Below are 15,100 nucleotides of genomic sequence, written 5' to 3' on the forward strand. Positions count from 1 at the left end.
AAGTCGATTTCCAGGCAGAGAGCTCAGCCTGACCCCGATCTTCGGATCCCCGCCCCTCCGCCCCACTCCCTGGTACTCGGGGCCGCGACACTGCGAGAAGAGGCGGCCCAGCGCCAAGCTGGTCTGACTGGTTCTGAGCAGGAAGTCGCCCGCCCTCGCCCGGGGCAGCCGAGCAGCCCCGCGCTCCACCGGGCGCCGTCGGTGAGCCCGCGGCCGATCGGACAGTCCACCCGGCGCTCGCCCCGCGCGGCCAGACCAGCCGGTCGGAGATCAATGCGGCTTTGTCTGGGCCGCCCACACCCCAGAGGCCGCTCCCGGGTCGGCAAATTGGAGCGCAGCGGCGCGGGGCGCGAGCGCGGGTGAGATAAGCGGCCATGTGATCCTACCTGGGCCGGGGGAGGGGCGCGCAGGTGAGACGCGGCGACGGGCGCCCAGCACCCAGCACCCAGCACCCAGCACTCAGCACCACGCACGCGGCGGCCGCGGGGCTCCAGCAGCATGTCTGTCACCAGAAAGGACTGGTCCGCGCTGTCCAGGTGAGCACTGCTGCAGGCAGGAGGGGAGCCAGGCCATGCCTGGCTGTGGCCAGCCGCACACCTTCGGATCTCCTGCCCCTGGTCGTCGGTCTTCTCCCTGCCCTGGGATCCTGGAACTGAGACTGGTCCCCGGTCTTGCAGCTCCTCGGGAGGGACAGAATTGGGGCCAAACTCACGATCCTTCACGGACAGGGTGGTATTCTCGCTCCTCTCCATCTTCCTGTCCTCCCTTTGAGGCTGGGACCCCAAACGGAGTACTTGGCGAAGGAAGGTTGATCCTCAGCCTGGACAGCTCCAGGGTGTGACCTTCCCCCTGCGTGGGGTAAAAAGAACATTTGGGGGAATTGGGAAGGAGTCAGCCTCCCTCACTGCGCCTGGCTCCCGTGCAGAGCTGTAGTGTCAGGCTCCTGCCTAGTGTCTGTCAGCCCCTCTTGGGAGAGGGAATAGGAGTGACCTTACTTTAGCAGAATGGGGAACTATGAATAGGACAAGAAAGAGACAGACCATTCCTCTTCTCCATCAAGGGAGGCTCAGATTGTGAGTATGGCATTGGAGTGGCAGCTTGGCTGGGGACTTCAAGATGGTTGCTGACCCATCTTTATTTGAGAACTCATCTCCCAAAGAGTCTGGGGATTGAGTATCTTACCCCACCCTGCTGAACTTCCTGTCAGGATTGAGAAGCCTAGGAAAGGCAGGTATCCAGGAGGCAGCCCTCTCATTGTGGTTAGTGATTTCTCTTGGAGCTGCCTTTCTCCCCTCTCCAGAAGTGCTGGAACGAGCATCTTTATCTCCCCATCTTTACACTGGGCACCCTGTCTCCCCAAACATACACTCATTCTTTGTTCTTAACAAAAACTGAGGTTCATGCAATAGCACATGTTCCAATAGCTGGAACCTTGTTCCCTTGGTTTGATTTTTAGCAGGTAGAAATTGGCCTCTTGGGTCCTCACAGGTGAGTCTTTAGATCTTCAGACCTATCATGAGTTTAGGGCCATCTCTGCAGGTGCAGCCAAGCAACCTCCAGCAGTTTGGGTACCACAGGCCTTCCTTATCAAGGCATCTTGCAGGAATTTTCCAGCACTTTAGGATCTCCTTCTTGCCCTCTCACCCTCCCTGAAGGGCTTCAGAACTTTTCCAGCATTTCAGACTGAGCTTCCCCATAGCAGCTCATTCTCCTGGGCTGGAGGGAGGGGGGCAGGGAGTGTTCCCCAGACTCTCCGAATCCCACACTGCTCTGAGGACAGTTGCCCAGTAACCCCAGTGCAGAGAAGCCTATGGGGTCTAAAGAGGTGAAAAGGTAAGCCCCAAGAATGGAGGGGACCCAGTGCTCTGGAAAAGAACCCAGGCTGCTAAAGAGGTTGGACACACCCCAGGGAAGGTTTGCTGAGGGTGGGGCTGGGGGTCAAGGCCTTGGACTCTGCATGTGGGTCAGTGTTCAGGGGTTGATGTGGGAGTGTCTTGGCTTCTAGGTGTGGCATTCTCTGTACCTATGAATGCATGCTTAGAAGTGTGTGTGTGGCCATATGTGTGGGCGAGTATGTTTATGGCCTGTGTAGTGATGAGATGTGTGTGTGGGCAGTGGGTTTTTGTATTACCGAGTTCAGAGTTTGCAGATCCAAGTATGTTCAGTCTAAATGTTCATTGCAGACCTCAGTACTCTGTATTGGGTTAAAAATACACAACAGACACTATGTCCTCAGAAGCTCATCCTCTGGTGGGCTATATGTGATTCCGTGTCTGAGAGCACACCTGGTTATGAGCAGGGTGGACGTGTTTGTATGTGGGGGTGGTGCAGCTGGGGCAGCAGAACTTTTAAAGCGGGAGTAAGGTCTGGTCTTAGCTTTTCCACTGCTCAGATGGACGTGGACTACGGTAGGCAGGGGTGGGGCCAAGTTCCCAGGGGATGTCTAGGCCAAGTGGATGTCCACGGAAGGTCTGGGCTACCCTCCCTGCCTGGCTCCAGCCCTCACAGAGCCCTGTGGGTAGACATAGCTGCCGCCAACAGTCACCCTGATGAGGCACCTGGAGCAGAGGCTCGCTCTTGCTCTGCTCCTCTACTGAACAACAAGCCTCAGCGGGCCAGCAGGAAAGGGCTGTGAGTCAACCGAGCCTCCCAGGTTAGGCAGGGTGTGTCGAGTGTGGTCCTAGTGAGGGACCCTAGTAAGGGACCCTAGTAAGGGTGAGGAGCTGAGGGCCAGCCTGCGGCCTGTCTAATGGTACATAGAAATTTAGGCGCTCCAGCCCTGGGATTGTGAGCTGTCTGGCTAGCTGCCCTGGTCAGCCGCCTTGTCCTTTCCTCCCTGAGCTGACCTGGTGACCATGGGGCTAGGCCAGGCCTGTCTGCAGGGGGTGAGGAGTGGATCTGGGAGTGCCTGGGACTAAGCAGCCACAGGTTAATCATTTCCTTGCCGGGGCCTTAAGCAGCCCTCCCACCTCCAAGTGCTTTCCTGAGTCCTCCTGGCACCTCTCCCTAGATCATCTGGGCTAAAAGGGACCTTGGACCACTCACAGTGACCCCTCAGTATGTGGAAGGGGAGTTTGATGCCTGCCCACTCTGGGGTAAAGATTGGCCCAAGGTCATGGCCAGGCCTGGGTTTCTTCCTCTGTTTTTCCCTTCCCCAGCTCCTGCTTTTATTTTTTATTTATTTTTTTATGGTGCTGGGACTTGAACCCAGGGCCTTGTGCATGTGAGGCAGGCACTCTACCAGCTGAGCTATATCCCCAGCCCAGCCCCTGCTTCTTGAGCCCCAGGGTCAACAAAATGCTTCTGGGGCAGCCTTCACATCCTCTCCCTACTTTAACTAGAATAAAGTTACTAGAACTTTATTCTAACTAGAGAGCCCCCGGGGCTCCCTAGAATAAAGTTAAAGTCCTGCCTAAAGAATGGGCTTCTGCATGGGATTCAATTTGGGAAAATGGGTTCTGCTGCTATTCTTAACACTTAACAACCACTGGTGCCCTTGATGCAGAACAGATGGAAATTAGATAGGAGAGTGGTCTCCGTGAGCTTATCAGGGAGGAAGGACTTTAGAATTATATAAAAGAGAATGAGAAGTCCCATACCCAAAGGATGGAGTTGGTGAAATCGGGGGTGGGGAAGGATTAGTGGCCCCTATGAGGCAAATAGAGGGGTGTCTGATCCCAAATGAAGGTTGGGAGGTGGAGGAAAGGTTTGTGGAGAGGAAGGGAGTGGTGGGCCAGGTGTCCAGGGCTGTGGCACTAGCTGGTGAGAGTGACTGGCACTACCCTGCTCTTGGAGCCTGCAGATTCCACCCAGGGCCTGGTTCTGGGGCTTAAAGGTCACTGGGTTTTCCCCAACCTCTGCCCTCCCAGGTTGCACCCTGTCCTGGGATGGAGAATCCTGAACCTCCAGGGCTCTCCGGCTCCTTTCCCTTAATGTTCTGCTGTGGGTGGGCTGCTAAGTAGTTCTCCCACCCGCCTCCCCTCCCTGCAAGTCCTCCCAGGACAACCTTTTCTGCTAGTTGGTATCATGGTAAACCACATGAGGTCTTGGGTGGCTGACTTAGGTGGAGTCTTAGTTCCTTCTTTTCTTTAGTTGCATTTTCTTCAGAGAATGCCTCTATTTCCTCCTATGCAAAATGAGGGTGATGACCTTCACCTTACAGGGATGTAGAGGATAACATCACTGGTATTTGTAGTGTTTGTACACTGAAGTAATCCTAAAATAGTTAGTCCCTGGTGTTTTGGGAAGCACTTGCTATTAGTGCTATCACTTCTTCCTTTATTCTTTTATTTATCAATTTATTTGTCACTACATTCAACAAACATGAAGCACTGTTCTAGGCCCTCAACTCTATTTATTATTGGGCTCTTAGCAGCTATACCACCTGGGGACTGACCTTTGCCTTGTGTCCTTTCAATTTCTGTTCATTTCCTCATCTTTAGAGGCCAATAATCTTTGCTTATTGATGATAACATTCCTCCCTCAGGGTGGGGTGGTGCTGAAGGGACTCTTATTTTGCTAGGTACTGGGGTTAAGGAAGCCCCAAGATTCCTGAGCAGCCCGGGGGCCATATCACTGTGGGCGAGTTGTAGGGTCTTGGTTTACAGCTTGGAAACACTCAAGGACAACTGGCCCCCATCCCCTATAGCCCAGGCCTGGACCAGCCTAGGGAGTGAGTCACTTCTGAAGAGACCAGGCTCAGACTGATCACATACCATATAGGGCCCCGTAGAAGGATAAACAAATACACTGCTTCCCTGAGGGCTGAGAACCTGTGTGTGGGAACTGGGTTGCTCAGGACCAAAGAATCCCAGAGGCTCTAGCCCAGTCCTGCTCTGGGTGTGGTCAGGAGTGAGGAACTTCTGACTTTGTGGGTCACTTTCCTTCGTATGTGGATCCCTCTTTGGAGGGCAAGAGCTGTTTCCAAACTTGGAGGGGCAGGGGTGCATCCAGAGAAGGAGAGACGGAGACGTGACTTCAGATGAAAGCCAGCAGAAGCCAGCTCATAAGAAAGTGAATGAAGGAAGTATCAACCCTCAAATATGTAGCACCCGCAGGGCTCATGTGAAGGCCCAGGGGAATCTTGTTGAAGGCCGTGATTAAGGACATAGTCCTGAAAATGGATGTTTACACTTGTTCCTTTGTATTTGTTGGCATCTATTGGGTTCCTGTTTCCATATTGGAAACTTTGATGGGGGCGCTCCTCTGCATGTGCACCAAAATGAAGCAGAGGGGGGCACTGAGATACTTCCTCCAAAGAGCTGCCCTGGTAGCAGAATTGGGAGAAACTAGAAGGTTCTCTCCTAAGGCAGCTCCTTTCCTGTGGGGTGATTTGCTGGTAGACATTCCCCTCCCTGCCCAGAGAGATGGACAGATTGCCTTTAAGGGGCTCAGGATTTGCTCCCCACCTTTGTGCTCTTGCAGATGGTGGCAGAGGTTTGGCAATTCCTGGGGGAGCTGGTGTTTACACTTGTTCTCTCACATTTGTTGGCACCTGTTGGGTGCCTGTCACCCTCCTGGATACTAGAGGGTCTCCATGGCCCTGTGCTCTGCCCTTGCTTGCTATCCAGTTTCACTGGGGGCTGCTGTCTGGCCCTGGCTTGCCCTTGTCCCCCGAACCCCTCTCTGCTCATACTAGGACTCTCTGTGTGCTGTGCTCCCTTTCTGGAACATTGCCACCAGATGGGCTCCCTGGCTGCTCGGGAACCAGGTCCCTCAGAGAGGCCTTCCACCCAAGCACCTTCTCTCCTGTCACTTACCTCGTCCCATCGTCCTCATGACACCTGGCCCACGTCACTTTGTTCAGAGTCCTGTTTCCTTGTGGGCAGTCTGTCTCGTCCTCCGCATGCTCTGTGAAGGGAAGGAGACTGTCGGTCTCATTCCCCACTCTGTCCCGCCCCTGGAGTCATGCCTGGGACATGGGTGCTCAAAAAATATTTGTTGAGCAAATGTGGGCTCTATAAATTCGAGACTGGACCTAGAAGAAAATTAGAGCTGTTTATGTGGCTCATCCTTATCATTTTAAGAGTGAAAACTGAGGAAAAGGAAAGGAATCCACTTGCCCCAGGGCAGGAGATCTAGAAACCAGGTCCTGACCCTCCCTTATAAAGACTCCCGAGGAATCTCTTCTTCAGGAGGCCTGCAGGTGCGTCCTAGATGCAGTTCAGTGTATGAAATTTGTGGGTTCATGTGATTTTTGTTTTTTGTTTTTCCTTCAGAAGCCAGTCCCCTTGAGTCGAGGCTTGATTTCATGATGATACACTTCAGGGGCAGAGTGACCAGGAGAGCTAAAGAGACCTGAGAGTTTGGCACCTGGAAACAGCAAGAGGAGGCTTTCTATTCATTGCTGTAGCTCAGGGAAAGCTCTAGAAACTTCTGACCTGAGCTCCAAAGAGCACTATGGGTATCACAATAAGTGCCATAGAATGCTCTGCCCATCTAATCTTTACAGCCCCGTGCTCCCCTATTTAAATCCTCTTGCCTCTCTGGGTGAAACACAGCATCCTGTCCCAACAGACCCCATTCCTTTGAATTTCTCAGCTTGCTCGATGCCCTGCTTCTGTCTGGATTGCCATTTCCCCTCAGTCCAAGAGCCCTATGGAAATCATCCATTGAGATCCTGTGTAGGTTCCATCCCTTCTGTGAACCTTTTCCGATAATATTGATCTGCGGTTGTCATTTACTCTGCAGAACCGTTTCTGTACTTTGGTTGGAAGAATTCTTGGTGGATATGCTTCTAGATCACTGGTTTATAGGTTTCTCCAGGGTGGAGGTCCTGCCATGTTGTTGTGATACCCATGGTTCCTGACATGGTGCTGGCCTCTTGCAGTTGCTTAGCAAGTATGTATTTGGTTGGATTAGAAGGACAGGTGGATGGAAGGAAAGATGGACTGGAGGAGAGGTGGGTAGGTGGGTGGTAGGCCAGTGGATAAGATGACAGAAATGGGCAGGGAAACCAGTAAGTGACTAGTTAGAGGGGCATTTGAATTGGCAGGTAGCTGGATGGAGAGGTGTGTGAATGAAGAGCTGCTGGATGGATTAGTGGGGTCTGGTTGTGAGAGTGCCTGTTTGTCCCATGAGTGAAGGGTAACTTGGTGCAGGGAACACATTAGGGTGTACAAGGTCCCCTTACTTCTTCAGGCAAAGGGAAGTTCTAAAAGACGGGAGAGGTTCAAAGTGCTCCTGGGAAATGAAGGCGTATTAGAATCTTTTCCAGGTGTAACTGGTCTTATGTGTGAGTCTATCCCTGCCCCACATTGTTAAAGGCTAAGAAATTTTATGGGGAATTGGATAACTCTGAGAAAGTTCCCCTGTTTATTATCCATTAAGGGATATTATCTAAGAATTCTCAGACTGAAAAGAGAAAGGGACTTGTCAAGTTCATTTGCTTTCTTTGGGCAGCACTATGTTCACCTTTCCACATTCCTAGTCACCTTAGGGAAGGCCCCACATTTCCATTCTGGGGTCCTGAGAAAATTTCAGCACAGTGATTCTCATGGGGTGATTTTGACCCCTACAGGTTATTTGGTAATATTGGTATATTAATAGTATTTGGTAATGTTGGGAAACTTGGTTGTCACAACTGGGAAATGCTGCTGCTGCTGCTAAACATCCTATAATCCCGGAGCCAGACACAGTGTACAAGCCTGTGATTTCAGCTACTTGGGAGGCTGAGGCAGGAAGATTGCAAATTTGAGGCCAATTTAGCAAATCTAGCCGTCTTGCTGTGTTACCCAGGCTGGCCTAGAACTCTTGGGCTCCCCTGATCCTCCTGCCTCAGCTTTTCAAGTGCCTGTGATTTTAGGCGTGTGCTACCATGCTCGGCTACACAAATCTTGTGACCTAGCTTCCCACGTTGCTGGTATGACAGGTGTGAGCCGCTGTGCCTGGCCCCTGCACAAATCTGAATGAGAGGTTTTACATATTGTCCTTCATCCTGGGTTTCTGAAGTCCAGCATGGCTCTGTTCAGACTGTCCACACTGCCAGGCTTGTAGGCCTAGAGGGTGTTCTCTCTTCTCTCAGCCCTTGGGAGTCTGTCTTGGGAAGGGTGCTGGGGTGTCCCCAGGACTGTGCTGATCCCCACTTCCTTCCCCCAGCCTGGCCCGGCAGCGGACTCTCGAAGATGAGGAGGAGCAGGAACGTGAACGCAGGCGCCGGCATCGCAACATGAATTCTGTCACAGATGACGAGGCTCCCAAACTCACCCAGAATGGGGACCATCCAGCCATTGAGAGGTACTCGGGTGGGGGCTGGGCCTCATTTCCTCATTCTGGGTGACAGGGATGGACTTAGCTGCCCCAGGCATATTCTGTGCAATGTGTTTGGCCTGCCCGGGGCTTGAGGCCCAGAGAATGAGGCTGAAGGGTACAAGGACAAATTTCAAGTTCCTCTCACGCTCTCCAGGCCCCTCCTCAGCTCTGCTGGATTCCATCTCCATTAGAACTACCAGGGCTGCTGTTTGTTGGGACCATCCTTGGGCCCATACGTGGCTGGGCATCTTATGGACATAGGTCATTAAATCCTATACTATCCCTGAGAGACGGATGATTACCCAGTTTTACAGGAAGAAACTAGTGGGAGGGCATTTAGGTGCCATGCTAAGATCATATACCTAAAGAGTAATACAGCCAGAATTTCCACCTGGATTTGTAAAGTTCCATGGCTTGACTCTGTCCATTCAGCAGGCTGCCTCCCTCCAGCCTTGACCCCCCACAAGTCACTTCTGAGGGGAGGAGTGGGGAGGGAGAGAAGGGCCCAGAACTTACTGAATGCCACCTCAGCACAAGGACTGTGTTCTCAGGGTGGGAGGCTCATCATGCCTCTTGACAAGCTCAGTTTGCAGATTTGAAAACTGAGAATCAGTGAGTTGACTGGCTTGAAATTAATGGAGAGCAGGGTGGTGGAAGGAAAAGAATCTCCTTTAGCTGGAGACCAAGTGCTCTAGGTTTGGGGCAATCTTCTCAGGTTGCTCTTGTTCCTTTGCCCCTCAGAGGAGGGAACCAGGATATGTGTCTTGGGCTAAGCCAAACCTATGACTGCCACCTAATCCCAGCTGCACCCACATGACTGACAGGAGTATGGGATGGTGACTTAGAAGTCTTGAGTTCTAATTCCAGTTCTCTCTCCAGTTAGCTGTGTGACCTTTGAATACCTCTGACCTTGATCTAAGCTCTATGGGGCAGGGACCCCATTTACTCTTGTTGACCCCCACAACTCCCAGCACACCCTGGCACATATAAAACTGTTGCATGGTCAGTGTTTGTTGATTGTCTCACCTCTGATGTCTTCTGATTCTATTTTGCCCTCCATCTCCATCTTCTGGCTCAGGCTGCCCAGTGTGGAAGAAGCCGAGGTGCCCAAGCCACCACCCCAAGATGAAGCCGGGGTGCCCAAGCCACCACCCCCAGCCTCCAAAGGTGAAGTTGAGGAAATCCAAACAATTCTCAGGACTCGGCAGGAGCGGAGGCAGAGGCGGCAGGCAGTGGAGGCTGCACAGACCCCCATCCAGGAGAGGCTAAAGGCTGAGGAGGGAAGGGACAGCCTGGGACCTGGGCAGGCCATGAAGCAGCCCTTAGTGCCCAAGAAGGAACCGGAACCCCCACCCCGCAGAAGACTGAGCCGGGAGCAGCGGGGACCCTGGGCCCGAGAGGAGGAGCAAGCAGCAGGGAAGAAGGGGCTTCCGGAGGAGGCCCTGGCTCCAGAGAAGACCTCAGTCGCTGAGAAATCCCCTGTGTCAGAGAAGACGGCAGCGCCTGGCAAGGAAACCTGTGTCTCGCAGAAGGGGTCAGCCCCAGAGAAGACATCTCCAGCTGAGAAGACAGCAGTGCCCAGGAAGAGAGGCAGCTCAGAGAAGAAGCCTGTTCCAGAAAACACAGGTGTCTCCGCTACGTCTCCGGCCCCCGAGAAAACATCTGTGTCTGAGAAAACAGCAGCATCAGAGAAAAGGTCCATCTTGGAGAAAAAGTCGATTCTAGAAAAAGCAAGTGTCTCTGAGAAGACGCCAGAGAGGAGATTGGTGTCTGAGAAAGCATCCATCTTTGAAAAGTCACCGGTCTCAGAGACGAAGCTGGCCCCAAAGAGGGCAGTGGCCTCAGAGCTACCCCAGGCCTCTGGGAAAAGCCAGGCCACCACCAAGGAGCAGAGAGAAAAAGCCCTCCCTGAGGAGACCCCATCTTCCTCACCAGACCCTCCCAAGGTGGCTTCCCGCCTCAAGCCCATCTCTCTCCAGGTGGGCAGTACTCCCGTCCCTCCTCCCTGACTGGCCTCCCTGCCAGTCTTACCAGTGGCCTCTGGTTCCCTTGCTGCTTCTGTCCTCCCACCTTCAGGCTGAGTCTCCCTGCTGTCCCTAGCCACTGAAAGGGACACCAGCTGTGGGGCAGGGAGCATCTGGGACCCCACACCACATCCTCATCGAGGACCTGGACTCCAGGACCCTAGCAGGTCCTTAGGAAGTCTCAGATCCTTCCAGAAGATCTCCTAGAAAGCCCTGCTGGGGAGCCTGGCTGCCTCCAGCAAAGGCAGGAGGGTTAGGCCCAGGACTGTCTCCCCCGCCCCCTTTCACCTGCAGCTCTTGGGATGAGCCTGGGTTTAGGGGCTGCCCCGGCCGGTAGGGCCCTAGATCTCTGCGGAGGACTGTGAGATCTCAACTTCTTGTCACTCTGTGCTCCACCCAGGTAAAAATCCCCAGCAAGGAGGAAGAAGAAGACGACACATTCTCCCCCACTCAGATCACCTACAGCAGCTCCCTGAAACGCTCCAGCCCCAGGACCATCTCCTTTCGGGTGAGAGCCCAGGACATTCTTGTCGCTAATCTTCTGGAGGGCAAGCCAAGGAAACTACCCATTATAGCAAAGGAGGCTTAGGTGTGATAGCATGAAGACCCACTGGATGGAGAGGGGCTTTGGAGTCCCCATGGCCGGCCAAAAACATGTACAAGTTCCTATTAAAGGAAAAAGTTAATGACTGGGTGTCAATAAGCATGAGCAGCCCCACCTAGTGGGGGAAGACCAGAGCTGCAGGAAGGTGGCAGATGCCAGGACCAGGCTGGGCTGCTGGCATCACACCTGCCGATGTCAAGCCTGGTCCCCACCCAGGAGGGAGAGCCGGGCAGAGCAGCAGGGTTCCCACAGCGCTCTCTCTGATCTGCTCCCACCCCAACAGTGCAAATCACATGGAGTGGGAAGTCTCATTTGGCTGTGACCCAGTATTTATTCTTAGTTCTGTGTTCACTGGGTCATCCACTCATTCACTGTTGACTGTGCTTTGTGCCCTAATGCATTCCAGGGCCTGGGGAGGAGGCTGGAGGCCTGAGGTTGATGGGTGCCCACAGGGCTCTTGGTCAGTGGGGCAGCAGTGGGGTGGTAGGTAACCCGTGAGCAGGGCTCGAGAAGACGAGGAATGGCTTTGGGCCCAGACTAGTGGGTGGAGGCAGGTGCTTCCCAGATTAGAAGAGGGCCTTTATGAAGGTGTGGTCATGTGTTTCTTTGGTGGTAGGGGGTCGGGGAGAAAGAAGCTGGGCTCTGTCTTGGGGGGCAGGGCACTGACTTCCCTGGGACTCCTGCTTACTGCCTCTTCTTCTCATTTCAGATGAGCCCTAAGAAAGACAGCTCAGAAAAAGCCTTAACCCGCAGGTGGGAAGCCTGGAGGCTTCAACTCTCTGCTGTCTGGTGGAATATTTCCTGAGCCCCTGCCCTCCTGTGCCAGGCTGTACAAGGGGAACGTGCAGATCTTGCCAGAGCTCTGGATCTGTCAGAGGGAGGGATTAACAGGAGGGACTGAGGCCATGTGAGATGGAAAGGGAGGGGGCATCTGGGAGAGCTGCTGGGGGGAGGAGCTCTGAAGGGGAGGGGGCTTGAGTCTCAGGGTTGAGGTGGGAAGAGGAGGTGGGCTTTTCAGGAGGGAGACTCTATATTGGCAGGCCTGGGGTGGAGGCCTGGGACTCTGTGTGTTTAATGAGGACCCCATGCTCTGTGCATGGATGACTGTATTTTGGAAAAATTCTGAAAATGGATCTGAAAAGCGGTTCTTCCCATGCTGGGAATTTGACCCACTCTGCTATATTCTTCTGCCCTCTAATCTTCCTGAGGCCGCCTCTGCTAGGCCAGGCCATGGGGTGTGGGGGTTGGATGAGGAGAACAAAAATAAGATACAGCAGCTATCAGGGCGAGGTGGCACATGCCTGTAATCCCAGCAGCCTGGGAGGCTGAGGCAGGAGGATCACGAGTTCAAAGCCAGCCTCAGCAATGTAGTGAGGCCTTAAGCAACTCAGTAAGACCCTATTTCTAAATAAAATATTTTTTTAAAAAAAGGGCTGGGGACATGGTTCAGTGGTTGAGTGTCCCTGGGTTCAATCCCCAGTAAACCGCACCCCCCCTCGAAAAAAAAGACAGTGGCGGCCCTCAGGCAACTCACATGAGACCATCAAATACAGAGTCACCTCAGCAGGGAGGTACAGGATAGGAAGGTGTAACAGGCTCAGAGCTTGGTGGCTGCAGCAGCAGCTCAGCCTGTGGGATCTAGAAAGGTGTCACAGAGCAGTGGGACATTCAGTGTGGGACTTGAACTAGTGGGAGATTCCCAGATGGAACACTGGAGGTGTGGCATGTTGAATTGAGGGGACAGCAGGTGAAAGGCACTGTGTAGACACAGGATTCTAGCTGGCTGGCACCAGCTATGTGGCAGGGAGGGGGGAGGTGCCAGCACAGAGAGGAAAGGTAGGGACGGGTCACTTCCAGGGCTGTGCCAGGGAATTTGGTCCTTGTCCTGTGGCCCCAGGGGGGAGAGGCTGGAAGGGACAAAATCTGTTCAAGGTAGGAGCAATCTGGTGGCAGTGGAGAGGAGAGCTCAGCGGGGCAAGCAGGGAGAGGGGAAGGTGGCCACAGGTTTAGGGAAGGCAGGAAGGGGAAGTTCAGGAGATGATGTGGGAGGAGAAGGGAAGAGGGAAGGAGTGAGATATTTCTGTTCTGGGATGTCCCACTGAATGGGCTCTTTTTCAAGAGGGGAGGAAACTCCCTGGAATCAGAAGTCTTCCCTTAACCAAGTCATTACAGACTATTCCTTGTTCTCTTTGCCAAAATGGCAGGATGTGAGGGGGCCGCTCCTCAGGACCCGGGGCCAGGGCCTCCCCGAGGTGGGTGTCTCACCTGGTTTGTCTTACCCTATCTTCCTCCTGCAGTGCCAGCGTGAGGCTGCCAGCCACCTCAGTCAAGCTGGGGGAGAAGCTGGAGAGATACCACACAGCCATACAGGTGTGGTGGGGCTCTTCCCCAGGGCCAAGGGTTCCTGCCCAGGTGGTCAGGCACCTCACAGGCACAGCTCAGTGGCTTGTGTCTCTGTTTCCAGAGGTCAGCATCGGTCAGGTCTCAAGGCTCCACCCGAACTGAGTTCTTTGTGGCTCCTGTGGGTGTGGCCAGCAAGCGCCACCTCTTTGAGAAGGAACTGACTGGCCAGAGTCATGCAGAACCAGCCTCCAGCCGGAAGGTGAGGGATGGAGTCCTGTTGGGGGGTCTCCAGGCTTAGACGCCCTGAGGTCTCCAAAGCCCCAATGTAGGCCTTAGCAGTGCCAGAAAACAGTATTTTCATGTGTTAATGTTGGAAGAACCTTGACCTACCATTGATGTCCTCAAGCCAAGTCACCTCCACTAGGCACACGAATCCCTACAGGGGGTGCTATCCCCAGTACACATGGCAAGCACAGATGGATGTGGGACTAAGGTAGAGTCATGTCCTTAGTCCAGGGCCTCTGAAAATGCCCTGAAGTGGCCAATGGTCCCAAGCTCTAAGCTAGAGCCTTTCTTTTTAGGACAACTTGAGATTGCCAGGGGTTGTGACATCCAAGCTCAACTTGTGGATCAGCAAGACTCAGGAGTCTGGAGATCAGAACCCCCAGGTATCCTGTCCCTCCTTGATGTCTCATAGTGGAGTGACATGGGTCAGAGGAGGGATAGCCTGAGAGCAAGGGATGGTTTCAGGAGTGGAGATGGGGTGGGGTGTGGGTGGGGGAGGGCTGTGGATGGGCCTGTGGGTCAGAAGGCAGCAGAGACAGGAGGTGGCCTGGGGTCCTTTTTGCTTTCAGGAGTGAGGTATCCTAAGCAGGGGATTGGGCCTTGGGGACCCCAGCCCCCTCCTTAAGCCTCACCTTAGTTCCTGGTCTCCACTCTGATGCTCCCAATCAGAATGTACGGAAGGAGCTGGTGGCCACCAAGAGGACTCAGTGGGGAAAGAAATCTGATTCCTCCCTGGATGTTGAGGTGAATGGAGGAGGGGCCGGCCCTGGGGCAGAGGGCTATGGGTTCATGGTGGGAGGCCCCACTTTCTCACTTATGTATCCATGCTCATTGACCTGCAATCGCATAGTCCAGCTGCCTAGAATGTTCCCTGGCCTGCATGCTTGGGCTGGCTTGACCCACTACCAGCATCTTGGTAGAGGCCTCCTCTGGCTTTGCTGAAACAGCTCTGCAAAGCCACACCCTCTTCAACAGGCCAACTTAAGGTCTCTGACTCGTGTGGGTGTGGGGCTAGGGCAAAGGGATACCTTCCTGTCTGGAGATCCCCTTCCCTTGTTCTAATTGATCTTTGCCTCCCAGGTGTGACAAGCCCTGCCAAGACAGGCCTGCGAGTCTGCGCCTCGGGGCCCTCGCTCATGGCAGGCCCCTGCCTCCTGCAGCGGTGTCCCTGTCTCTCACTGCCTCCACTCCCTTCCTGCTCTGGACCTGTCTGGCCAGGACTCCTGGGGGCCAGAAATATCAGCAACAGCTCCTTCTCAGCACAGCTGCCCTGGCACCTTCTTGTTCTGCTGTGGGCACAGCAGATCCTGGGACCCAGCAGCAGCCTAGGTCACAACACAGATGCACGTTGACGCTGTGGAGCCTCACCGTCCTACCCAGAGTAGTCCTCTACCCCCTGCTCACTTCCAAGGGCAGGAGAGGGCTGTCGCAAGAACTCCAGGGCCACCTGCCTCATACGGTCCCAGCGAGTGCCACCATGTGCCTATGGTGCTCCCACACTGAGGCCCGGACCTACCCACCCTAGTCCCCGGGCCTCTCCCATCCTGCTGAGATCAGGCCAGACTGTGAAAGAGATGGCATGTACCGTCCATGT

General features: G+C 54.0%; 1 protein-coding gene across 1 annotated transcript; it reads left to right on the forward strand.

Moving 5' to 3' along the window:
• Window positions 1-498: 498 nt before the first annotated feature.
• On the forward strand, window positions 499-14,592 carry Lad1 (ladinin 1). Its single transcript, XM_077802945.1, has 10 exons — window positions 499-536; window positions 8,098-8,235; window positions 9,329-10,229; window positions 10,675-10,782; window positions 11,588-11,631; window positions 13,176-13,248; window positions 13,343-13,480; window positions 13,803-13,889; window positions 14,176-14,298; window positions 14,587-14,592. The coding sequence occupies exons 1-10, from the start codon at window positions 499-501 to the stop codon at window positions 14,590-14,592; spliced, it is 1,656 nt and encodes a 551-aa protein (XP_077659071.1).
• The last annotated feature ends 508 nt before the right edge of the window (window positions 14,593-15,100 follow it).

Source organism: Urocitellus parryii, chromosome 9 (assembly GCF_045843805.1).
Source record: "Urocitellus parryii isolate mUroPar1 chromosome 9, mUroPar1.hap1, whole genome shotgun sequence".
NCBI lineage: Eukaryota > Metazoa > Chordata > Mammalia > Rodentia > Sciuridae > Urocitellus > Urocitellus parryii.